Genomic DNA, 25247 nt, shown 5'->3' on the forward strand with positions numbered 1-25247 from the left:
AAAGTGGCGATACATAGGTGGGAGGTTGCTCTTGGACTTGGAAAGGGGGGCTGGGTTATTTGTAGTGTGTGTGAGGGAATTTCTGTGACCGTACATTTCTTTCCCTCTTTCCTTAACTATTGCTGGTTAGCATCAAAGCCTTTTCCAAGATGGAAGGGGAGAACTTTGGTGGAAGTTCTGAACTGATTTTCGTCCATACTAGCTGAGCAAGCAGGTCTTTGGGTTCTATGGGCCTTAGAGCCCAATTTCCTTGGACCTATCTGAGAAAAACAGATATACACGGACAAGTAGCGGTTGAGCTGGTGGAAACATCTTTAAATTCGAATTGTTTTTTGGGCATTGTGCAAGGGGTTGCAATCCTGGAGGAGAGCCTGTTAACTGAAATTAGTGAACAGCTTCTGATAACTCTGTCTGACTGAACTTAGAACGATTTCCAAATTAAAGCACGCACAGAAGCTGCCTAATTCAACAGCTGCATCTGAGTTTATAATAACTGTGCACCAATTACTTGTTGTGCAGCATTGGCAAAAGTTGCCAGAGGTAGCCGAGGGGAGTAGTCAAGCAGTGGAGCAGAAGCAGCTGCCCGAAAAGGCTAGCACAGTGGCAGGTATGAGGCCCCCTTTGTTCCAAACCTTTAGAGTAAAGGACCTCTCTGCATGCAATGTTCTCTGGTAGCTTTGCTAATTGACTGGGGCGACTGATTTTTTTTTTGAACCATGTATTTCAGGGAACTCCAGGCGCGCATCTGCTAAGAGAGAAGAGTCACATTCAAGAAAAAGCCAAATTAAGCCAACTCCAGAAATCTACTGAATGGTGGTGTCAGGTTTCGTGGGATTTGGATGAATGTGGTGGAATGAGGATATGATTAACATAAAGTATGGTTTGGGCCTTAACTTTCTGTGCAGAGTGTGGAGAGCTTCCCAAGTCAAAATGGAGAATTCCAAAAGGATCAGTGATTGGTCAGAAGTAAAAGAAAGGCATTGTTGGAACATTCTAAACCGCCTTTCATTGTCAGAAGCCCAGCTGGAAGGTCTTATGTTTGAAGCTCTTAAGATTTAGAAAACTTTAGTTAGGCCCTTGTGCCTAAAAATTAGTTATTTGGACCAGGAAAGTGTTGGAGAATTAAGAAGAAACTTAGAAAACGTTCCGGTGAAAGAAAGAAGCAAGCTAAGTGAATTCATTATCTTTTATGGAATTTTATGATTTTCTAGCAGGAGTTAAATATCAATACCATTAATTAACTTGTTCCTGTTTTTCTTAGTTTTTTGTTTAAATAGTAGTTCATTTCGTTCTTTCAAGAATTTATTTTTGAACTTCTAGAACTGTATTTAAATTTATTGAACTGCGTCACATTTTTTGCACCTGGCAAGTTGGAGTGTGGAGGTCTGTTTATCATTTTAGCGTCGTGTGTTTTTTCGGCCGTATAAAAGATTATTGAGTATTGTACCTTTTGACGGTAACAGTGCTTTTCTTAGCGTCGGACTAGCGTTAGAAATCTTACACTGTCTGCGCAAGTGACAGTGTGGTAGCCACGCGACTCCGAGGCGTTATGTTTAATTTACTAACATTCTAACCTGGCGCGTGATCATCACTGGGCTGCCTCTTCAAGGATTAGTGTCCGGAACTGAGGAATTTCTTCTTTCATGTTTGAACAATTCATATTAAGAAGAGTGGAATACTATTCCTTTACGCATGCGCCCATGCCAGTTTCCTTTTTGAACTCAATTCCTTGTTCATGTGCGCTTCCATTTTAGAAGAAGTAAACAATATCTTCACGCATGCGCATATTCTGGTTAAAGGAACGCTTCTTTTATGAGCGATCTTCTTTGCAAGCAAAAGATACAATTAATGAACACTTTTATACATTCAGGAAACAAACAATTTTAAATTGAATAGCCAGAGTGTCATTCTTGGAATTTGTGTTGAAGCTAGAAACCAATACAAACTACATGTATAATATTTCCAGCGGGTTGTTTGGGTAAAAGACAGTTGAACTGCTTGAAGATAAACTCATTAAACTGAGAGAGATTAGCAAAACCGAATTGAAGAAATTAGTAAGAGCTTCTGAGACTCTATTTTTATGTTTTCTTCAATAGAATTCACACACGTCCTCTACGTTATTCACAGAGGATAATCAGGTATGGTGGCATGTTTATTTACTTAAATTTATAAAGAGAAGTCAGAGCCAAGGAATTCAAAGGTTAGTGACTAAAGTGAATTTGTTGTCATTTTCATCAACAGGTTGACAGATAAAGAAGCTGAGCAAAACCTGAAGTTTATTATTTTGTCCCATTTTCCCCCTTTCCCTTGGGGGTGCTCTCAACTGAACTGTTTGATACCAGTTAAGAGGTTAGCATCCAAAGGGGACTGCGGGGGTTCAGCAGCTTCCGGGGACAACATCAGATTTGAGAAAGCCTGACAGGTGGTCAACCTTATGAATAGCAACTACAGCTCCTATAAATAGTTAATGGTCTTACAAGAGTTCCTGAGTTTCCCCAAAAACCCCTGGTCATAAGCAGTAAGAGCACTCTTCTTGGGGGGAAAAAGAAAGGTTCCTCAATTTCCTAGCATCCTCTTGTTATTATTATTATGGTATTTATAGAGCGCAGACCTAGCTTCGAGAAGCATGGAGCATGTTACAGAGGTATACACCAATACACATTCATAACAAAGCGCTTTACAGAGCTGTACAACATTACAGATGCATAACAGAGCGCTTTCAGAGGTAACAACAGAATAGATCCGCAGTGGGGGTGGGGGGTAGGATACAAAGGGGAACTGAGGAGGGGTATAGCTGTGCCAGGTGGTGGGGAAGAGAAGGGAGGGTGGCGTCTAGAGAGTCAGGTGGCACGAGAGGCGATGTGATGGCGTAGGTGTTGAGGGGGAGGGACTTCTTGAAGCAGTGGGTCTTGAGTTCTTTTCTGAATTGTAGGAGCGTGGGGTAGAGTAGGATGCGGATGGGAAGGAGGTCTTGGGGCATAGGCAAAGAAGGCATGTTTTATGGTCCTTTCCTTTAATCTGCAGCAGATTTCAAGTCTACATGTGTCCTGGCTTCTGGTGGTGTGCTGTCTGCTGGAGATGCCGAGTTTCTCCACAAGGTAGTTGGGTGACTTGAGGGCGACTGCCTTATAGATGACGCAGCAAGATTTGAAGGTGATTTGTGCATGCAGTGGGAGCCACTGAAGGTCGATGTGGGCTGGGGTGATGTGGTTGTATCTGCATAGACCCTTGATGAGGCGTGCATCTGCGTGTAGGACACTTCTCAGGGGCACAAGGGAGGATGACGGGAGGCCTTTGAGGAGTGCATTGCCCTTATCCAGGTGGGATAGGACCAGTGCCTGCACGGTGGATCTAAAGCTGTCCGGAGGCAGGAAGGGCTTGACCTTTTGCAGGAGGGAGAGCTGATACCAAGCTGTCTGAGTTTTCTTAGCTATGTGTGTCTTGAAGAGAGGTGTTTGTTGATGTGGAACGCTTGGCAGTTAGCAAAGGCACACAGGTAGGAGCAGGGAAGCAGTGGGTTGCACGCCCAAGAAGGACATTTGTGGTAAGTACTAGTGAACATTTAAGTTATGCATGTGTTTTAGATCCAGGCTAAAACCAGAGGAAACAAGCAAAGATGAGTCAAACTAGCAAGATGAATATGATTTTTTATTTTGTCCAATTACACTTTCCCTTCCGGGAGCCGTGGGGACAACTGAAGGCATAGTAGGCAATGCCCGAACATCGTCTGCTGGGCCAGCAACTTCTTCAAGACTTTTCAACAGGGACCTGACACAGTTTCATGGCTTATGTAAGATGGCAACACATGTTTCACTTTGCTTCTGGGTCTCTGACGCCAACTATCTTTCTGGCCTGTCACCAGGCACTGGAAGAGACAAAAGGAGGAAAGGCACTGCAATGGCACCCACTTTAAGATTGTCCACTGCACGTCCAATGGCTTCAGTATAATTGGAGGAGTTCCTTTTAATTACACTATAGTAAGGTAAAATATGTAAATTGCAATTCAGCTGAAGTTCGCAATGGTGTGGGTAAGTGCATGATCTGCTGTTGATAAGTCCAATCAGCAAGGATATTTGGCTGGTACCCTTGTTTTTCCATCTCACAAGTGAGTGGTGTAAGTAAGGCATGGTAACAACAGTAAGACAGACACAAGTGACCACGGTTCAAGGGTGTTTATTGAACTTTCACAAGGGGTGATAAACGCCCATCTAAACCTAAATCTACAGATGCAAGCAAGCTAGGACCAACAAATAATAATAAGGCAGTCCTAGAGAAGTGCCAATCCTTACCACAAATGTACAAATAATGTGAGGTAGTGTTCATGAAAAAGAGAGAAGTGTTCTCAAAATAATATGTCAGGATGCTCGGGCCATTGGAAAACACTTCCCTATGTTTTCAGCATCGGGCAAGGCGGGTCACTCGGACAAAGCACACACTCTGGCTTCTGCAGCACGAGGATACAGTTCCATTTTACCAGTTGAGGACCTTTTGTGTCCAAGTCTCTCTACTTCTTGCAAGTCTCTTGACACAGAAGGCCTACTGTACCATAAAAACGCAAAACGTTCTTTTCGTTTTCTAGTATTCAATTTGGGTGTTCACCCTGGATCCCCCTCAGACGGGCTCAGATCCGTTTTGACAACAAACCTCAACATTGGATCCCCTTCTTCCGGGCTCAGATCCCTTTCAATTGTTTAATTAGTCTCCCTCAGACGGACTCGGACCAACTGGTGATGTACATTAAACTATCAAAGACTTTCGAATGTGAACAGAGTTTAGCTTGACCCGTTGCATGACCACTTCGATCTCAATATCTCTTTCTCTCACACTCAGCATCAGTTGGATACCTAACAGAGACTTTTGAATGAGCACCCACGTGGCGCCGGACCACTGTGTATGGTGTCTTTTCTTGGCCTCCCACGGTTTGGCTTCCAATTGTATTTGCAACGCTCATCCCAAACGCCTCACACACGGTTTTCTTTATACAATGTTGCTGCTTGCAACCTTGGTTCAAAACACAAGCTGGTTTGATATCAGTCTCTCCGACTCACGGGCTGTGCTGTCTTTTCTGAAGCTGCTTTGATGGAGGAGCCAAGGACAGCACCACAGTGGCAATCGTTCCTCCCCGCCATGACTATCAGGCGGGAGAGCCCCAGGTACCTCTGACACACTGTGCAGGTTTGATCAGCCTTAGTTCCTGGTCTTCGGTTTCTTACTTTCCAAGGCTCACGAAAGTAAATGTATTTACAGATCAAGGGTAATGCCCTCCTTGTAACACTCTCTGGGTTCGCCGTATTTCTCCTTATTAAACTGCCATCTTGTTACTGCTGTTTCCTCTTGTGTCTTGCCTCGCTCAGAGTGCGCTTTTGTACTCCGCCTTTTATCCGTGTGGGGAAGTGTGATGGAAGTCAGGTGTGTGTAATGATCCGCAATTGCTTGACCTTGCTAGACCATGGTGTTGGGACATGTCATGTATCCGCCTCTGGTGTTAGTCCGTTGTTGCTCACAGTGAACTGTCCCGTGAGAAAGTATTTGTGTCGGGAAAGGGGGTTTGGGGTGGGTTGAGTTCCTAGGTCTCCTATCTGGTAGGATGGGGAAAAGGTGTTACATGGAAGGGGATACCGCGTCTCACCCTCCGTTGTACCACTTCCACTCCCCAAAGACCCCTCACTCAGCTGATTCTCCCGCATTTGTCCACCCCTAGGGTCTGGATCCAATGGTGATGGCCGTGCCCTGGCCACCTGAGCAAAGGATCCCCAGGGTTTGGGTAGTGAAACACCTTCTGGTTTTTCACAGTGGAGAGGGGGCCTTTCTCATCAGAGGAATCTCTATCTATGTTAGTTGTGCAGGCTTACCAGGTCAAGAAAAGTGTTCCGGGTCATTGGAAAAGCATCCATTTCAAAACTGTTTTCATTGAATACTGCATTTTGTCAAATTAATTTGGCAGGCTTTTTCCAAGCCCATTTTCCCGACTTCCTTCTCAACTCCATATTGATCTGGGGCCAATATGCGCACATGTACGTCCCTAAATATTAGAAATCCGGAAGGATGATGGCTTAATTTCAACAAACCATTGTGGCAGCAAAAGTGATATCACACACTTTTAAATTCCCAATTAATCACAAGAAATGACATAAAAAAACTGCTGACCCCGGTATCAAGTCATTGTATACTATTCCTAAACAACCTCTACCGAATGCTTAAGGGTACAGCTTGCTAGTCAACAGCGATTGACGTTAATAACAGGTACAGACAAGCGGTTTTTACAACTAGCTCATGCTGTGCTCAATTGTGAGAATCCACTGAAAGAAATCCCAGGATTTGTAAAACAGTCCATGTAGCAAAAAGTATCAAAGGGGTAGCAGTTGCTATGCCTAGATAACCCTAAAACACCCACAGATCTTTTTTTGAAGTCCCTAAGGAGAGTCTTCCTCGCCCTTTGCACTGGGCCACTGGGTGCAGTGGAGCAGGGAAATGTCATGCATGCAATGATCAGAGTGTCAGATTGGTCTCCGCTCTCACGTAGTACACCCATGGGGGAAGAGACAGAGAATTTGGGAGGTAGGAAAGCACATGGTGCAAATGGTAGAGAAGGAAGTGGATGAAGTGAGCAGTGAGAGGTAGACATGGGAAAAGGGAAATGGGCTGGAAAGAAAATTGGAAGGAATATGGGAAGAAAGAAAGTGGTGGCGGAGAAGCAGGACACAGAAAGAGAAGAAAATGAAAGGGTGGATAGGCATGGGGGAGTGGGGTGTTCTGTTCTAAAGGTGAGGAGTGATAGTCTGAGGTATTTAAAAGTGGTAGAAAAGAAATAAGAGCAGTAGGGGAAGAGAGTAGAGGTCGAAGACAAGGTGTCCGTGATGGAAAAGGTATACAGCGCGTCAGGGGCAGTAGATGGTGCCCACCCTTGAAGGACAAGGAAAGGCAAGACTTAAGTCATTACCGCCCTGCACCAAGAAATTGGTGGGTTGGCCGTTTGAGAAGGAGTGGGTAGAAATGTTTTTTATTATTGTGTTAATGATTTCATATAAACCTTACACATAAAATAATACATAAAAATCCCACATGGAAATTCATAGTTAAAACATTTCCGTACAAATATGAAATACAGCATTGAAAAGAAAAATCTTGTTACCCTCCAATCTATCCAACATTTCATATCAAAATCTGTATTTTCATAGTATTTCAATCAGTCAAGTTAATCTTCTTAAAAAAATGCATGAGGGCATACATCATGGTTAGAGAAGATCCCTGCACGAGCCTCGCCCAAAAAACATTAGTAAAAACAAAGGAAGGGTGATGAAATAAATGACAAACACAGGACTCACTCATTTGCCAATGCACTACAATTCAATATTAAGGGTCTCATCACGAGTTGGGCTGTATGCCGGCTTTAATACCGCTGCCTGTAATAGCCTTAGCACCCACCAGTCTGGCGATACTGCCAGATTACGGTTTGGGTGTTAACGGTAAATCCCAATTCCCCATTGGGTCCATTAGATCCAATGGCGCATTTTTGGCGTTAATACTGCCGGCTAAATGTAGAGATCAGCAGTGAGGACCGCAGCTGCTTTCATTATGCTTTTTACTCCCTCGCAGCTTCCAGGTTTACATCCAGCTCCCAGCCCGTAAACCCTCCAGCCCCGCAGTCCTTCGCCGCAATCGCCTCCCCGTGGCGGTTGGCGGCTTTCGGTTTTGCTTTCAGGATCAGAGCGAGCACTTCTGAGCACTTTTCCAGCTACTTGCTCAGTGTGCCATCCGGTACTGGACACACTTAAGGGTAAGCTGCTAAACGCCATTTTTTCCCTTTTAGGTGCTTAATTGTGGCTTTGTCCCGGCTCATAGTGGCTTTTGCAACTCTCCTCCAGCGCTATGCCAGTTACGAGGCTGCATTCAGTGTCAGGCAGGAATAAGGGCACAAACCTGACCATTGAAACGGAAACTGCTTCTACCCAAGGATTGGGTCTATTTAGCACTCAATCCATCGCCACAAGTAGGGAGGAACCCCTCTTTCAATTATCACCCTTGGCCCCTCTTAGGAATAGCTACCGCTTATCGGATGTTTTAGCTCATAGTGACAAAAGAAGACTGAAGCTCCAGCAAGAACATCTCTTACGCTCCAAACTTCTGCTTATCCGCAAAGATCTTCAGAATGACTTTAATTATGATGACAAACTTGCTGGCTCCCTTCCACCAACTTCTATGCCTTCACAGCTAATGGTAGCTAACTCCCAAGACGATCAAGTAGGGATTAATGGGCTTAACGTCAAGAATAAGGAACCAGATCATTTAGAAGGCCACATTTCGAAGGGTGCCCAGTCCTTGTTAATTCAGTCGATACCAAAAGGGGATCAGTTAGGAGAAAATTGAGTTGTAAATACTGATAGGGGGTTGGTTGACCCCAGGATATCAGAGTCCTAGCGACCTCTTGAGGATCAGTTGCTGTGGTACCTTGCGGCCTGCTCAAATATTGTGGACTTTCAGAGATGGGTGGCATCTGTAGGTCCCAACATGCTTACCCCACCTTTGCCAAGCCCGAAGAAGAAACCAGAAGAAGCCTAATCATATAGAACCTAAGAGAAGGGAAAAATCCCCACAAACTTCCCTCTTCAAGAATGGTCTTCATAAGGGCTGCCAAACAGACCTTATAGAGTCCCCTCTCGCAGGTTTATCCTCTCAGGCAAAGGCTGTTACTCCTGCTCCCTGATACCACAGGAGGTTATCATGCCGCCCACTAAGTTAGTTACCTTGGTGGCCCCTCCATTTCCTAAGAACATTCGACAAAGAAAATAAAAAATGACAAAACACTGTGGACCCTAGTCCAAGGAGCTTTGCTTTGGATCCCAGAAACTTGATTATTGCCAACGTTGGTAAGCCGAGCCAATTTAAATGAAGGGAGGCTCTGATAACATTTTGGCTTGGCTTAACTCTAAAGTGGGTCCTAACTGTGTGAGAACTCAAAATTTAAGGGTCCTCCATAGAACTCAGATTGACAATTTGTGCCTGACTGATAATACCGACTGTATTATTGTGGAATAAGGGTCAAGTAGTATACCTTTGTTTCTGACCAGAATTTCAATTTCGCAGCATATGTCCTCTTCCACCAATCTTAGAATTGACCTGAATTGATCTGCCAGTGTGGAACAAGTTACTTACCTGTAACTGTTGTTCTCCAGCATGGGTCTGGCATGGATTCACATGCTCATGAATATTCCCCGTCGTCAGGCTGGGAATCCTCGGTAAAGAAAAAACCAGTATCAGTTTTGTTTCTGATCTGTCTTTCGTAGTAGTAACCAATCACTGGTCTCTGCGTCATACTGACCACGGCCAATGACTGCCCTCTACCTAAGCCCCGCCTCTGGCAGCCATCTTCAGATTTGGAAGCACGTGAAGTGGCAGTATGACCAAGTGAAGAGCCGCAGAGGGGTAGGCGGGAGGGTTCGCATGTGAATCCATGCCAGACCCATGCTGGAGAGCAACAGTTACAGGTAAGTAACTTGTTCCTTCTCCAGCATGGGGTCTGGCATGGATTCACATGCTCATGAATAAAGAATACATAGCAGTACACACATGCACAACCACGGGAGGTGGCAAAGGCTCAACATTAAGCATTACATCAAACTCAACATCAAGCAATCTTACCTCCTCACCAGGCTCACCTCAGGCGAGCAGGTTGCGCAGCACTGCTTGGCCGACCCTGGACTCCTCCCTGGAATCCCGATCGACGCAGTAGAATTTCGTGAAGGTGTGCGTCGACCTCCACGTAGCAGCCCTGCATATGTCCAGCAGGGGTACACCAGAAAGGAACGCCGTGGTAGCTGCGATCGCTCTGGTGGAATGGGCTCTCGGACGGCCAGGCAGCGGTCGGTTTGCCAACCGATGACAGTACATGATACAGCCGGAGAGCCATCTGGAAATGAAAGCCTTCGAGAGAGCCTTCCTCTGATTGACAGGTCCAAAGTTCACAAAGAGTTGTGACGTCTTCCGAAAACACTTCGTGCGGTCCACATAGAACTTCAGCGCTCTAGCCACATCCAGCGAGTGCAAAGTCCTCTCAGCCGGCGACAAAGGCGACGGGAAAAACACAGGCAACACCAAGGGTTCGTTGAGGTGGAAGTCCGACGGCACCTTGGGCATGAAGGAGGGGTGCGTCCTGAGCACCACCCTCGTGTCGTGAAAAGTCAAGTATGGTGGCTTGCAAGATAGGGCCTGAATCTCTCCCACTCGTCGTGCGGAGGTGATGGCCACAAGAAACGCTGTTTTCCACGACAGAAACTTCAACGGGGCCGAGTGCAGAGGCTCGAACGGAGGTCCCATGAGCTTGGCCAGCACCACGTTGAGCTCCCACGCCGGGGCCGGAGCCTTCACCGGCGGGAACGATCTGAACAGTCCCTTCATGAACTCTTTCACCAGACGATGAGACCACAAGGACGTCCGCCCCGTGGTTCTGGTGTATCGGGAGATCGCAGCAAGATGAATCTTGATGGACGCGTGTGCCAGTCCAGCCTTGGCCAGCGTCAACAGGTACGGCAGCACTTTGGGAGCCGTAATCCTTAGAGGGTTAATCTTCTGTGCGTGGCACCAGACAGAGAACCTCTTCCATTTGTGTCCGTAGCATTTAAGAGTCGAGGACGCCCTGGCCTTTGCAAGAACCTCTCTGCAGTCGGCCGGTATGTCGTATCCTCCAAACTCTAGCGCTGCAGGAGCCAGGCCTGCAAGTTCAGCGACTTCGGGTCGTGGTGGAGGATGGCGCCTCCTTCCCTGGAGAGCAGATCCGCGTCCACTGGTAGCTTGATTGATGGGGACGCTGACAAGTCCAGAAGGTCCGGGAACCATATCTGCCTCGGCCACGCAGGTGCGACGAGGATCATCCTGCACCGTGACCTCTTGAGCTGGTTGATGAGCCGGATCAGCAGTGGCAGAGGAGGGAACGCGTATAGGGGAAGGGGAACGAGAAAGCATCGCCCATGCTCCTCGGCTGGGGAAACCTGCTGGCGAACCTCCGGCACTTGGAGTTCGTCGCCGTCGCGAACAGGTCGATCTGGGGTGTGCCCCACCGTCGGAAGAGGCGATCCACTAGATCCTGCCGTAGTTCCCACTCGTGGCACGAGCGCAGCTCCCTGCTGAGTGAGTCGGCAATGGTGTTTTTTATCCCTGCCAGATGAAACGGCACCAGAAACATCCTTTGGGAGACGGCCCAATGCCACAGGTCCTGCGCCTCCTTGGACAGTGTTGGGGACCTGGTTCCGCCCTGTTTCCTGATGTAAAACATGGTGGTGGTGTTGTCGGTGAAGATCCTCACCACCTTGCCCTTGAGGGACGGAAGGAAGGACCTGAGGGCCCAAAACACTGCACGGAGCTCCAGGACGTTGATATGGAGGTACTTCCCCGTCGGGAGCCAAAGGCCTCTCGCGTGCAGATTTCCGGTGAGCGCTCCCCACCCTTCCAGGGAGGCATCTGTGGTCACTGTCTCCTGGTGGCCTGGGGTCTGGAAGTCCATGCCCGCCGTCAGATGCGCGCGGGTGCCCCACCACCGGATCGCTCGTCGGAAACTCTCGTCGAGTGTGATCCTCTCCTCGAAGTTGCCCGTCGTTTGGATCCAGCGCGCGTCCAGGAACTCCTGCAACGGGCGCATCCGGAGCCTGCACATGGGAATGAGGTAGATGCAAGAAGACATCATTCCGAGGAGGGACTTGATGGACCTCACCTTGGCCGCGTCAGCAACCAACATCCGCTGTACCTTGCCCAGGCTGGCCCTGGTCCTTTCCTCCGACGGGGAGGCCAGAAGGGACACTGTGTCGAGCTTCGCTCCCAGAAACAGTGTGTCTTGCGCGGGTACCAGGTGGGACTTGGCGTAGTTCACGGAGAATCCCAGGTCCGTGAGAAGTTGGATGGTCCTTGCCGTGTGCTCCACGGCGAGCTCCCTCGTCTTGGCTCGGATGAGCCAGTCGTTCAGGTAGGGGTAGACGTGGATCCCCTCTCGGTGCAGCTGTGCCGCCACTGGTGCAAGGCACTTGGTGAATACCCTGGGCGCCGACCGCAGACCGAAGGGAAGGGCTCTGAACTGATAGTGACGCCCTTGGACCACGAACCTGGGAAATTTTCGGTGCCCCTTTAGGATGGAAATATGGAAGTAGGCATCCTCCAAATCCAACGACGACAGGAAGTCGCCCTCCTCCAGCTGACCCAGGACGTGCTGGAGGGTGACCATCCGGAACTTCTGCGCCTTGATGAACTTGTTCAGCCGTCGTAGGTCTAGGATGGGGCGCCATCCTCCCGTCTTCTTCTTCATGAGGAAGTATCTTGAGTAAACTCCGGAGCCCCTCCAGCAGAGGTGCCGAAAGGACCGTCTTCCTCTTGGCCTCGCGCCGCTGATAAAGGAAACCTTCCTTCTTCTTCTCCTCAGGGCAGAGCTGTAAGAGCTCGGACGCCCTGGCGATCATGGAGTGAAAAGATCCAATCTCGTCGGGAGGGGAAGCCCGGGTGGGAGGCGACGCGGCAGATCCTCGTCGTACACCTCGTCGTCCGTACCCGTCGCGGCCGTGTCAGTCCCCGTGTCATCCCCTCGAGTCGTGGACGGGGAGGAGGGCTGAACGGGGCACGACGGCTGAAAAGGAGATGGAGGGTGAATCCTTCTTTTCTTAGGAGGGGGGCTGCCCGAAGGGCCTGGTTCCGGGTCCCCCGACGGGATCTCCACTGACAACGGCAGTCTCGTCCTTATCTCTGAGCATAAGGACTGTATAGCCAACAAAATGGCCGCTGAGTTGTCTTGCGGCGCTGGTAGAGGGGAGTCCGACGGGCGGTCAGGGGCCCCTGCGTCGTCTCCTGCGTCGGGATCCCTCCCGACGGGCTGGTCTTCTTCCACGCCAATGCCGTGGCTTAAGACCTCGACCAGTTCTTCCTCAGAGGTTGAGGCCGAATCCACGACGACCTCCTGCCCCCCCTTTTTCTTCTCCGTCGGAGGTTTCACGGGGGTCCTGTCGATGGGCATAAAAGAGGACTCCCTCCGCGGTGGCAGGGAGACTCTGAGCCCCGAGGTCGCCACCACTGGTGTAGCCTCCACAGGCTGAGCCAGGGCCGCCGCGACTGTCTCGATAGAGGCCTTGGCCGGATGGATTAAGGCTTTCACCACCTTAGGTGCGCTCACCGCCTTCTCCTTGAGGGGGGGGACACTGCCTCGCTCCCCCTCCGCCTTCGAGCTCGACCGGGGCCTCTCCAGGAGCTTCGCCGGGTGCTCGGCCTTCCTCTTACCCGACCCAGAGCGTTGGCTCGTGATTGATGGTGCCGGGGAGGGTGCGCCCTGCCTGGCGCCCGTAGAGCCCGACCGTTCGGCGCTCCCGGTGCCAGCGGACTCGCGGTGCTTGGCCTGGTGTTGGACCCCTGTCGCCGGGGCGTCCTCAAAGGTCTTAGAAGAATGCTCGGATTTCTTCATCCTTTTCTCGCCGGAAGGGCTCTTCCCTTCCAGCCAGTTGGCGAGACGTTGATGGCGGTCCTTCATGGTCCGCTCCGACATGTTGCCGCAAAACGCACAGTCCTTCTCCACGTGCGTCTTGTCCTCATGTAGGCAGTAAAGACAAAAGGAGTGTTCGTCTTCCTTAAAGACATTCTGTAGCTGGCATCCAGGGCAGACCCTGAACAGCTTTCCGGGCGTCGAGCTTCCCTTCTCCTGGGCCATGACCGAGATGGGCCTGAGAAACTTCTGGAATCCTCCAAAAGCGTAGCTCCACGAATCTTCACCCTTGAGGGGCGTAGACGAATCCGACACGGGTCCCCGTTGATCGGATGGAGAGTCGGTGGAGCTTGAGGCACTTTTGACCGAAAAAACCGAAGTTTTTTGAGAAAAAACGTGAAAAAAATAGCACTAACGCTCGAGAGCAATAGCACGAGGATCCCAACACATGAAAGTGCTCAGCTTCTGGGCCTGTGTTTTGCCTGTTTTGTATTTTCTTGTTTGTTGGCGCCCTTATGCCTCAGGGTCTATGGCGTGCGGTATAGATAAAATCAAATCAAATCAAAATTTAAGGGCTACAGCCCAACCCGTGATGAGGCCCAAAGTGTCTAAGGGATTCATACTCCGCACTACAAAATCTACAGAGGGCTTCATCGAGTGGTAATTTAGACAGGATACATTGCTGTAATTTTGTGTTCAATAGATTGAATCAGAATTTCATTACCTTCCTTCTCAGAGTTGGGCAGGGAGATTTAAATAGGTACATACTCGTATCTCCAATTTTCTTACATTCATTGTGCAAATTAACATAATGGTTAAGGCTACTGACGGCATTACAACTTTCACACCAGTCCTGCCGTATCAAGAGCTGTTTAGCATGACCCAAGTTTTCTAGTAACTCCAAAAGCGTCATCCCTTTCTTGAGTTTATAAGCTTCACAGTTAATTACATAATAAGGGATCACCCCAACAAACTCTTACCAACCAGTTCATATAAAGTGTTTTCGGGAGATTAGAGTAAATTCATACAAATATTTAGCTTCTTCCCTAATCAATGAAAATTCAATGATTTTAGCCCAGCTCATAACGGATTACAACTGCAGGTAAACATGTTGGAAGCCCCAGTATTTTTCTCCATAGCAAACCGTCACACTTTGATAAGTCATAATTGTCCAACAGAGGATGAATCTCTAAACCATACATCAATGCACTGACCACCTTCCATTCGTAAAAAATAGTAATCACAGGGATGATTGAAGATTTCACCCAACGATGAGCTAAATAATGGATTTGCGCTCTGAGCTGGATAACATTTTCCTTCAATATAGTCAGCAGTCTCTCGTGCTGTAACAATTAGTTCTAAGTATTTTAATTGGTTGGGATACACAACTTTTCAATCACCAGCTAACACGTTCTGGATGATTTTGGATTTATTGATATTTATGTTATAGGGGAATGCCGGAACTTCGACTACAATCACTTCCTCTGTTGCAACAGGTCCAGAGTATGAGGTATGCGTACTTACAGTTCCCTTGCTAGAATGAAAGTAAATCCTAGAAAGGATGTACTTTGAGACTGAAATGCATGTAAACTTGCACTGTTTCAAACTTTTTTGATTTTGGTTCTAACGTTACACTTCCTCCCTAATGCAGAATAGATTACAAAGGAAACAAAGCAAACTACATTTGAAGGCAACGTTATAATCACTATGTTTTGCAGGGTGAACCAGAAGGTTATCAGGTAAAATCTGAAATGTATTATACGACCAAATCACACGTACTGTTTGAGGGATTGTTCATATGAATTTTCTATTTATGTTACAACAACAAACCTTAAGAATATGGGTCGTGATCATTTTAAAGTACACTGTGTGGAAGTGCTCTGTGCGATGAAAGATTTACATTTTCGGTACAATTGACATTCTTTTTTTAAATGATTATTCTATTCAAGGAATGTACTCAAACCATGGAATTAGAAGAGGCACATGGACCAGAGGTATACATAACATATTATGAAATTCAAAAGGGAATCACATTGCATTAGGAGTACTATTTTCTAATATTGTAATGTTTTCAAGACCGTCAAGTTGGTTCTGTTTGTACATATGTTTTTTTTGTGTGGAAATGAAATTTGCTTGATTTAAACCATATAAAAACACAGTTTTTTTAAGCTTGATGTTGCTGTCTGCAAAGAGAAGGCCACGGTTTCAAAGGAACTAAGAAAACAAGGGTAAAGCACGAACAAGTTTGTTTTAGTGAACTTTTAAAGTGGATGTTTAAGTCATATTATGTTTTATTTGGAAAATCATATCTTCTGTATGTGGCTATACATTGAGCATGTTTTTCTAAAAATCTGTTAGAGGCCCAGAAGAAAGAGGAGTATATGATACGATTGCAATTGTTAGTTTATACATAGTTTGATAAGAACAATAATAGTCAGAATCGCTGGGGAAAATAGGGAATAATGCAGTTAGGAAAGAAAAAAGACAAGCACGACGGAAGTTCCTCTACGTGTATAGAGTTGAGTAAAAAACAGTTTCCCCATTTTCTGCAAAAGAAAACTGGAGTTAAGAACCTTTCATCTGAGCTGTGAATTTACTAAATCATTGATGAGACGAACATATAGTTCCTCTATTGTCATTTCCTGAAAACATTCAGACCAGAAGTAGTTCTGTTGGTAGAACCAGTCTCCAAGCTGCAGAGGACATCGTGATAATGACTGGCAGATCAAAAGTGTTGCGAGCGGCAGGCCCGGGTGGTTTAACCAACTGTATACTGAAAGAAACTCCAGACCTTTGGGCCAAATTTGTGCCAACGTTATTTAAAAGCATTATGCAACACAAAATAATTCCATCTTCATGTACTATAAATAGCCCTGTCTGATGTCTTGAGCAAAATATTTAGCTCGATCCTACTACGAGAGTTAACCATATGGGCCAAGGAAAGCGGTCGCCTAGACCCGCGTCAAACAGGGTTCATCAAAGGTATTGGCAAAACTTTAAATCTCTTCATTCTCAATATTCTAAAGCTGAGGGCTTTGCACACAAAAAAAAGTACTTGCTTGCATTTATCGACTTTGAACAAGCTTTCAATAGTGTGGATAGGAGCAGATTGTGGCACAAATTAAAAGAATGGCAATTTCCTCCAGATTTGTTAGAGGCTATTATGATGCTATATTCTGACACAACCATTCAGATCAGGTTGAACAACCAAGGTTACGTCACAGCCAAAATACCAACATACAGAGGGCTAACGCAAGGCTGACCTCTTGCCTCTATATTGTTCAACCTATATCTATCAGACTTTCCTGAATCTCATAAATCTATTGCAGGATTCCCCCCCAAAAATAGCTAACCAACATATTGCGTGGGTTCTTTATGCAGATTACAAGGTTATTATCGATCAGGCCAGAATTGGATTGCAAAGAAGACTGAATACCTTTGAGGAATATACCAGTGACACCAATTTAAGGATACATATTTTTAAAAACTGTGTTTTGTATCTAGGAACCACGCAGGGGAAGTGCAGAAGAACTAAGAGGCCTTTTAACTGGCAAATTGGGGGGCAACAACTGAATGAGGTTAGATCCATTGTTTATCTAGGCCTTCTTTAATATGAATGAGAAAGAATGGCTTGAGATACAGCATTAAGAAGGCTAACTGCAGAGGCTAAGGTTATCACTAACAAATATGGAAGGTACACACTGATTCCAGTGATTGTATTGTACAAGCAGAAGGTGGTACCTGTGCTAACATATGGAGTGGAAGCATTACTAAACTTGTCCTGGAAGACATGGCCAGCCTTGGAGGGTCTCTTTCGGAGAAAGGTCTTGTGTACAACTAGGGGATTACCAATTAGCACAATCATACACAAACTGGGACTCCAGTCAATGGAATCACAAGTGCTATGGAAATCCTTTCCCTTACTAAGTAAATGTATATTAAAGGACCACTCTCCACCTTTTGAACTATTAAGAACGGCAATTAATGGAAGAAGAGAAGACTTGTTGGATCTTTGGAAAGATAAGTGCTTAACCTGCCTTAAATAAATAGGGGCAATAACAGATATGTTGAAAAAGAATCCAGACGCGGTCAAAAGAAAGTTAAAAGACCATGACTGGATATAAACGCAAGCCAAGAAATCGGCAAATCAAATGTGCATTTTGAAAATCGTTGAAAGACGAGCCCTAAATGACGTGCCTGGCTTTCTAAAACAGTTTCCATCAAGACGCTATCACGATATGTTTATCTGATTTAGGCTCAACGTACTGCTAACGGGTGAAATATTGTCCCTCATACTGTAGAATCTGCAAGAAGATGTAGGCGCGTGAAACTTCTCAACATCTATTGATTGGTTGCCCTGCACTGAGACATCTGAGAACACCTTACCTGGGAAACTTTGTTAGCAGAATGACCTCACTATGCACAGAGGAATGGCGGAACAGGATCGTAGGTGGAGCTGATGTGAGCTTAACCCTGGCAGCAATGAAAACTTTGGAGAAAACACTGGAAGATGTCCAACTGGAATGAAGCTGCTAGGTTATGAAAAACATGTATGATTAATTTACATTGTTTGAATTGTAGGATATATTGACCCACTCAACAGCATTACCCCACATCACTAAGCTGCATTTGCGCAGAAACCACAAAATGGTTGCGCTGGCTCCTGTGAGCGCCATTGCTCAAAACTCTGTTTAGCAACAACAATAAAAATGGCTGCACCGTCCTGCCAAGCACACATCGGGCAGGATGCAACAAAGGGGGCACATTGAAGGATATTGCCAGTGTGTTCCGACATAAATAAAAGGAAGAAAGTGGAAAAATCAGCGTTGCTTGCTGCAAAAGCCAAAATCCCCATTGAAAAGAAACCCTTTTTCACCTTTAAGAAAAGAAATGCGACTATGACGCAAAATTCCCTCTGTTTCTTAAAGCCACTGTGATTGAAAAGCCCTACCAAGCCGTGTGTGTTTCACTGTGCCTCAGAAAAACCAGGCATGATTCTGAATTGACAAGCCCAGTCAAACCGACTCTAAATAAATGAACTAGGAACTTTACTTTTACTTACACAGGAAACACGTTCATTTTCCTTGCAAAAGTATCCACAACTCAGCTGTTCAGAGAGAGAGACTCTAACTAGCTGAGCCATATCTGTGTCAATGTATCTGTGCTGCAGAACAGTTCCAGCATTTCAAGAGAATAACTATAGCTGCAAAGCAGTGTGTGAATCTGCTGGAGATGAAAAGTTGAATTTAAGAAGGAAAGGCCAGCTGCACCACTTGTAAAAAAATTGGCTTTTCCAAATTAAAGAAAAACAAATGCCTGTGTTTTGGAACAGCACACTGGTGAATGAAAGCCTGCCAGTCCTTAGCAAAATGAATGGGTTTGTTGATGGTGAGACTAGATAACATGGGTTAGTTATTGTATGCAACCGGCTTGCTTTAATTCTGGATCTAAGATCAGAAATTAAAGATTAAAACTATGGTGGATGGAGCTGCAAGTTGAAAAACCGATTTTCTGCTTAGAGGGGTGGCACCAAAAGAAGGGCTCTCTCTCAGCAGATACTGACAACGCCCTGATAATTATGGTGTTGAACAGACTTTTGTCTCTGCTGGGACTAAAACAATGAAGCTCCCAGGGAAGGAAGTCTGAAGTGTCATGGGGCAATATAACTTCAATCAAGGGAGAAACCCCCACCATGCTCTAAAGGAAATGACAGTTGGCAGCAGTTGAAGGACAGAAAAAATAATTGACCCAGGAACAAAGACTGCCATTTGTTCCAAAGACTATTTCAAGAATAAACTTTAAAGACTTCTATCTTTGCAGCAAGACTTTGAAAAAATGTAAAAATGTTGCAGTTTAAAAGTGATTTTTTTGTGTTTTCTTTTGAGACATGGTAGAAGACACTGACACATTGGGGACATAAAGGGCAAAGTATTGAGGATACATCAAAAAGTATCAATGTTGCAAAAATACATTTTGTGCATGCATCCCTTGGGATAATTTGGATCTGTGTATACATTTCTGGAATTTTAGGCCGAATCTTAAATGCTAAAAGTTACCAAAATGTATCAGAAGGGTGAAACAAGGTCCCACAGACTTGAGGATTGGACTAACATGTGCTGCACACAATATGCAACCTCTGTATATAATTTACTAAGAGATTGCAATGGTATAAATGTCTGTTTTTGGTCAAATCAGATGTAAAGTAAAGGTGGGAGTTTTTGGACATTGTAAAACTCACCTCATAAATCTGACATCATTCCCTTGGAAATCCAACCAGTTGAGACCAAGGCGGAGACTAGCACCCCTGCCCAATCCAAGTAGTTTAGGGGTGTGCGTAGTTAAACCTGCCCAGCCTATACTTTGATGATGTCATTATGCACTATAAATAGGGGTACTTGACAAGACTCTAGACACAGACACTCTTCCTGATTTCCTGCTCTGTGTTCCTTTTCCATCCATCCAGACTCCAGACTCCAACTACAAGGCCAAAACATTGCTGACCCTACTCCAGGGCCCACTGCAGCAAAACCCAAGCATTGCTGACCATTCCCAGCAAGGCCTCAAATTCTGAAAACCCCATAAAATTCCCAAATAACCAAAGGGGAAAACTGTGGTGTTTTTGGGAAGCATCCTGATCCCACTAACTGCATGCTTTCTGCAATCCTGCCATCCAGGTAACCTGTAGTATCCAATGACCTGAATTGTCAGTCCCGAAGTGCTACCCGGCGACCAGAACTGCCCAGCTGTTTTGCCAGGCACCCTGCCGTGTAGTGACTGAACCGTTGACTGTCCAAAATCCAAAAACTGAAAAGTGGACTGTGAGTATCAATTGCCACCCCATCTAAACTCATAGCCTAACTTGTCTTTGTCCTCACCCCACTCTCTAAGCCACCCTATCCTTATCCTGATACCTTGTTCAAACGGTCAGAATCATTCTTGCAATCCTGCTCTTGATTTCTAGTGCTAGCGTCATCTCTTCAGGAATTCTGCCTTGTGTAAATCCTAAGTCCTTAGTCCCATTTCGAGTGATTGGACTGGTTCCGCCAGGGTTGGGTGCTGAGGATCTAGGGTTGAACTCGCGCATTAACCCTGGAGCTTACTGTGTCCCTCTTTGGTGGCCTAGCCTGAATGCTCTAGTGTAGAGTAAAACTGTTCTTGTCAAAACTGATTTCCTTTCCTTTTTCACCACTCCATTTTACGCAAAGTGTACCTTTCTAGATCTTGCATAACTCATTCAATTTACCAGCTAGAAACGTAATTCCACTTCCATATTGTACCTGTGATCTATAGCTATCCCCCAACCAAAAATCAAATCAGTGTATTTCACCCGTTTTTATTAAAAACCGTTTGGGTAATTTCAGGAGGGGATTGCAAAGTTTACAACGTGTCATTTGCTGCAACATGTTTTAAATCCTGCCACTCATTTTCAAACGGTATCCTTCTTGGTAATCCATTCTTTGTGATTGATTAGTGTATTTACATTGTTGCTTTAGTGAGGAATTATATTTGCTTTTTTCACACACATTCATTATTTAATTGTCCATTTCCGAGTGTCATTTTATAACATTGCAAGGGGTTTAAAATCTGTTTTCTCTCTTATTTGGGTAGGGAAGGGCAGATTTGACTTCTGTTTCCTATTTGTCATTCCTGGTTACCTGCTGCTTCTGTTTATCCACTCAGAATTGATTATTTGTGGGTAGAGGGAACATTGCAGGGGGAAATTCTAACTTAAGTGCTATCTTACCTAAACCAAAATTGCTCCTATTCTGCTGTGCTGTGTATATGTTCCACTAGTAAGTTAAACCCAGTGCAATGCTCACATTCTCATTGTTATTATCACCACATTGGTGATTGCTGCCCCATATTAAAAAGTGTATGATTTCTTTTGAATTTTCAAATAAATAAATGAATATTATATTTCACCAACCAGCCAGGTTCATGGTCCATTGTGACCCGGGATATTTGAAAAGGGTGTGTGATATGAGTGGTGTACCATCTCAATATTGAATCCAACATAAAAACATAAGCATTTCAGTCGTGTGCTGCATACTAGGCTGAGACCAAGGTATGTGTCACCTGACTGAAATCCTTAACAGAATGATGATTGAAGGTGATGATGTGTTGTTTGATTTGTATTTAAAAGGTTTGTATAAACCATAATAAATGAATAAAAAATATAAAAAAGAAGTAGATCTGTTGGTTGAACCAGTCTCCAGGCTGCAGATTTTTCGCCATACTATGGAATTTTCCCTACATAGTTGTTGCCTAACCTGCACAAATCACCCCTTCCTAAACTTGGAATGTTGTCTACTTTTCAGAAATATATGCCTTTCTGTCTTCCCATTCAGCTTTCCTACCCTCCTCTTCCATTCTGTCCACGCATGTCCTATTGGAAGAAAAAGGGCAAAATCGCCTACCTCTCACAAAACGGATGTTAACCATATAAAAATATATTTTTTTGGTTTCCACTCAACCTGGAAAATGGCGAATTCAGCACAGCAAACCATTTGTTCCTAGCTCTTACAAGGAAAAAAAAACAGGGCTTCTTTGTACATCATTTTATTGGCATTGTATTGGCATTTCCTGAAAAAAACTAAAATGTTCTCTCTTTTTTTTCTTTATTACCTCTAATCCCCACACAGCAAACTAGGATTCCTTGCTGGCGTTATGACAGCCTACATGTGGGAAGAGAAGGGGCCAAACTTGGCCGAGATATCTCATGTAACCAAAAAGTTAAAAGGGATTGAATGGCGACATACTGAAATCACCAAAAAGGCCTTGTCACTGGGGGGGGGGGAGCCTTGGCAGGGGTTAATTAGCTACTATAACACACAATGTTATTCTTACGATTGTAACAATGCATTTGGCAGATACAGGGATGGGCTAAGGGGAGAACCGAGGTCACACTAACACACACACACTTCACTCGTTCCATGACAGATCAGCAACTCCGAACGTCCTCCACCTTAGTTTTGAGCTATAATTCTGCTGCCAACCAGCACCTCGCTGCACAAATCACGTGACCCATTCCTGAAAGCGTGATAGCCTTGCCTTCTGATCTTAGTGATCGATCGAGGGGTGTAAATGTTTTATGGTCAGTGGTCTGGGTTTGGATAATACTGTGGCATGTTGGGGTCATGGGATGAAAGCCTGACACGGCTGTATTTCTCATATGCGGATCGTTGGGGGCAGGAGGGTCTTGCTATCTGCTTTGTGGGATGGTACTGCCAAGAGTTGCTCTGCTCCTTTTTCATGACCTTGGAGGGTGCATTCTTCCCAGGGCGTGAGGGCCTGTAGCTCTCTGAACAATGGAGGGAGGAGGTTGTGGATTTCTGAGATCTGTCCAGGATGAAGGTGGTGTTCACGCTTATGCAAGGGGCTTAATCTAATACAGAAAGTGTTGTTCGCTGTGCTTGGGGGTAACTTCTAAGATGGCTGCCGCTTGCCAAGATGATGTCCACACCGCATCTATCATACAGCTTATAACACATGCACTAAGGTGAACGCGCATCCTCCTGTATGTGCGCCCCCCTGCTCCCTGGATGTACTCTATTAGCGTCTAGTTCTTGTTCGGTATCGTCTAGGGGATACCCTCTCTTCTTCCCAACATTTACCACTGCCTATTCTGTGCAGATAATCCTTTCAACCCCTTTCATAAGCTTGACAGATGTATTGCCTGCTGCACCACCAGCACCAAGTCTGATGGATTCAGTTAATGGACAAGGGTCAGAGAAAAAATAAACTGCCTGATACCAGCTCAACAATCTGCACAAAATGGAGCTTTTCATCACAGACGTACCCTTCAGAAAAATCATCCAGCTGGAGCCACACCCCCTCTGATTTACACACTGTACGGTAGTGCAGGTTGTAGAAGAGGTAGGAAAGTTGGTTATGGAGCATCATTGAGCTACATGCCTTAATATCTGAGGATAATCATAAGGTAAGTAACTGGCCTTTGTCTTTAACTACATCGAGCTATTAAAGCTATTTAAAAAAGAAGCATTTAAAATGAATTCTGACTCCTGACTACTAGAAGTGCTTACTTAAGACACAAAAAGTGATTTTCAGGAGAAGGATCAATTGCTTTATCTAAGAAAGACACATTCTGGTGGTTTGTATGGATTGAATTACCTGCACACTTACAATACTTCCTCTTCGACTGCTGTTTTGACTCTCAGAAATTGTTTGATTGCTGTAGCATAAGGCATCGAATCCCAGGATTCCTCCGACACAATCACCAACCAAACAGACCTACAAGAAAAAAGATGACAGGCGAGGGCATGAACATTTAAATCCAAGCCACCTAGTCAAAGGAAGTACATGAAAATCCATTCTACACTGGTTCCGTATATTTGAAATTATTGTCACTGGATAGGTCCATACATAGGTCCACGAAATCTCAAGGTGTATCACTTTAGGGGAAACTGTACATAATAAGTACTGTGCAGCAAGAAGATGGAACCATTCCTCACTTATGGAAGAAAGTTCAACTAAGTCTTGCATTTAATCTCTGGGTTTCCATTTCACATGGTTCTCTGTGAGTCTGCCACAAACGTCTTTCGGTCTATGTTTATCAGAAAAGGTGATCCAAGGGAGTTCTTTAGAAACCTTGGTGAGATGAAGATATTATTTGTTCTTAGTGTGAAACAAAACCAATTTATTTATTTTAAAATGCTGTAGACCCCATTACAGCCCAAGCACATTTTTATTAAGGACTACTGTTGTATCTAAATACTGATACTGCTGGTGGTAATCTGAGGATCATTCCCTCATTACAGGATTGCTGTTATCATGATTGTAATGGTGTAGGATTTACTGGAATAACATTGGCTACATTTCAAGAAAACTGCATCCATCCCGTGCGCATTATGTAATACAATTTCCATAATGATTATGAGGATGGAAATGGTTTACATACAGTAGTGGATCATACTTCAAATATGTACTTGTTTAAGGAACTGTGACAAAGTCCCTTATCTTGTTCTGAGAACAACCAATGTGGGGACTCAGGGGGCCATGTGAGCAGGGGGATCATGGTCACACGGGTGGTATGGGGCAGATGCTTCCCTTGGAGGCTGTCAAGTGACAGGAGAGGGTCACCTGCAATCTTTGCAGCACCAACAAATGCAGACCACCACCCAGATCCCTAGTAGGGCCAAACCAATATTTCCACAATTTTGGCTTGCACCCCTAGCAGGGCGGCTGCCCAAACCTGCCTTGACCACTTGCAGAGCCACAGCATTTCCAGAGAGCATGGACAAGGACTCCCAAACCCAGAACCTGCTGTTCACTATAAGCCAGACAGCAGCACTGACTTGGGAAAAGCTGACTGCCTCTGTGAGCGAAAATCTTCCAGTCACTCAACTACAGCATGTGTTTAGATGCAGTTTCAGCTCTACATAAAGTTAGAAGAGCCCACACTGAATCCTCAGGTTCTGCAGATATATTGTGGCGAAATCGCAGCTCCCCAAACAGGGTGAATGCAACACAGGAAGTTAAGAAACAGACCCATTATTTCCTGGCAACAGAAACACATGCTGGGGATACAATGTTTCTATTTCACCATGCGTGAATAGCTAAAATAGAAACAAAGAGTTTTCCCTAGTTACCTAATGTGTTAACAACCTCGAATTCACACACTAGAAATCTCAACACAGACCGTCCCACGGAGGGTCGCAAAGAGGAAGAACTAGGATTCACAATGGCAGACAGGCTACTTATAGACTTAGTTCAGCCTCCAATCCTAAACCAGTCACAGGTGCACTCACAAATAGAACCCGATCACAGTGCTGAACCCCGA

At 45.3% G+C, this 25247-nt stretch overlaps 1 protein-coding gene across 12 annotated transcripts in view; it reads right to left on the reverse strand.

Annotated features, from left to right (window-relative positions):
* PITPNM2 (phosphatidylinositol transfer protein membrane associated 2) overlaps positions 1-25247 on the reverse strand; it is a 1944277-nt gene that overhangs the window by 392470 nt on the left and 1526560 nt on the right. For 11 of the 12 annotated variants that reach the window (XM_069619653.1, XM_069619649.1, XM_069619650.1 and 8 more), the window contains one exon: positions 23579-23698. In XM_069619653.1, the coding sequence (XP_069475754.1) occupies positions 23579-23698 (120 nt within the window). The remainder of the gene's footprint in view (positions 1-23578; positions 23699-25247) is intronic. The other variant, XM_069619654.1, reaches the window with a different exon arrangement.

Source organism: Ambystoma mexicanum, chromosome 10, assembly GCF_040938575.1.
Source record: "Ambystoma mexicanum isolate Mex_15411 chromosome 10, UKY_AmexF1_1, whole genome shotgun sequence".
Classification (NCBI taxonomy): Eukaryota; Metazoa; Chordata; class Amphibia; order Caudata; family Ambystomatidae; genus Ambystoma; species Ambystoma mexicanum.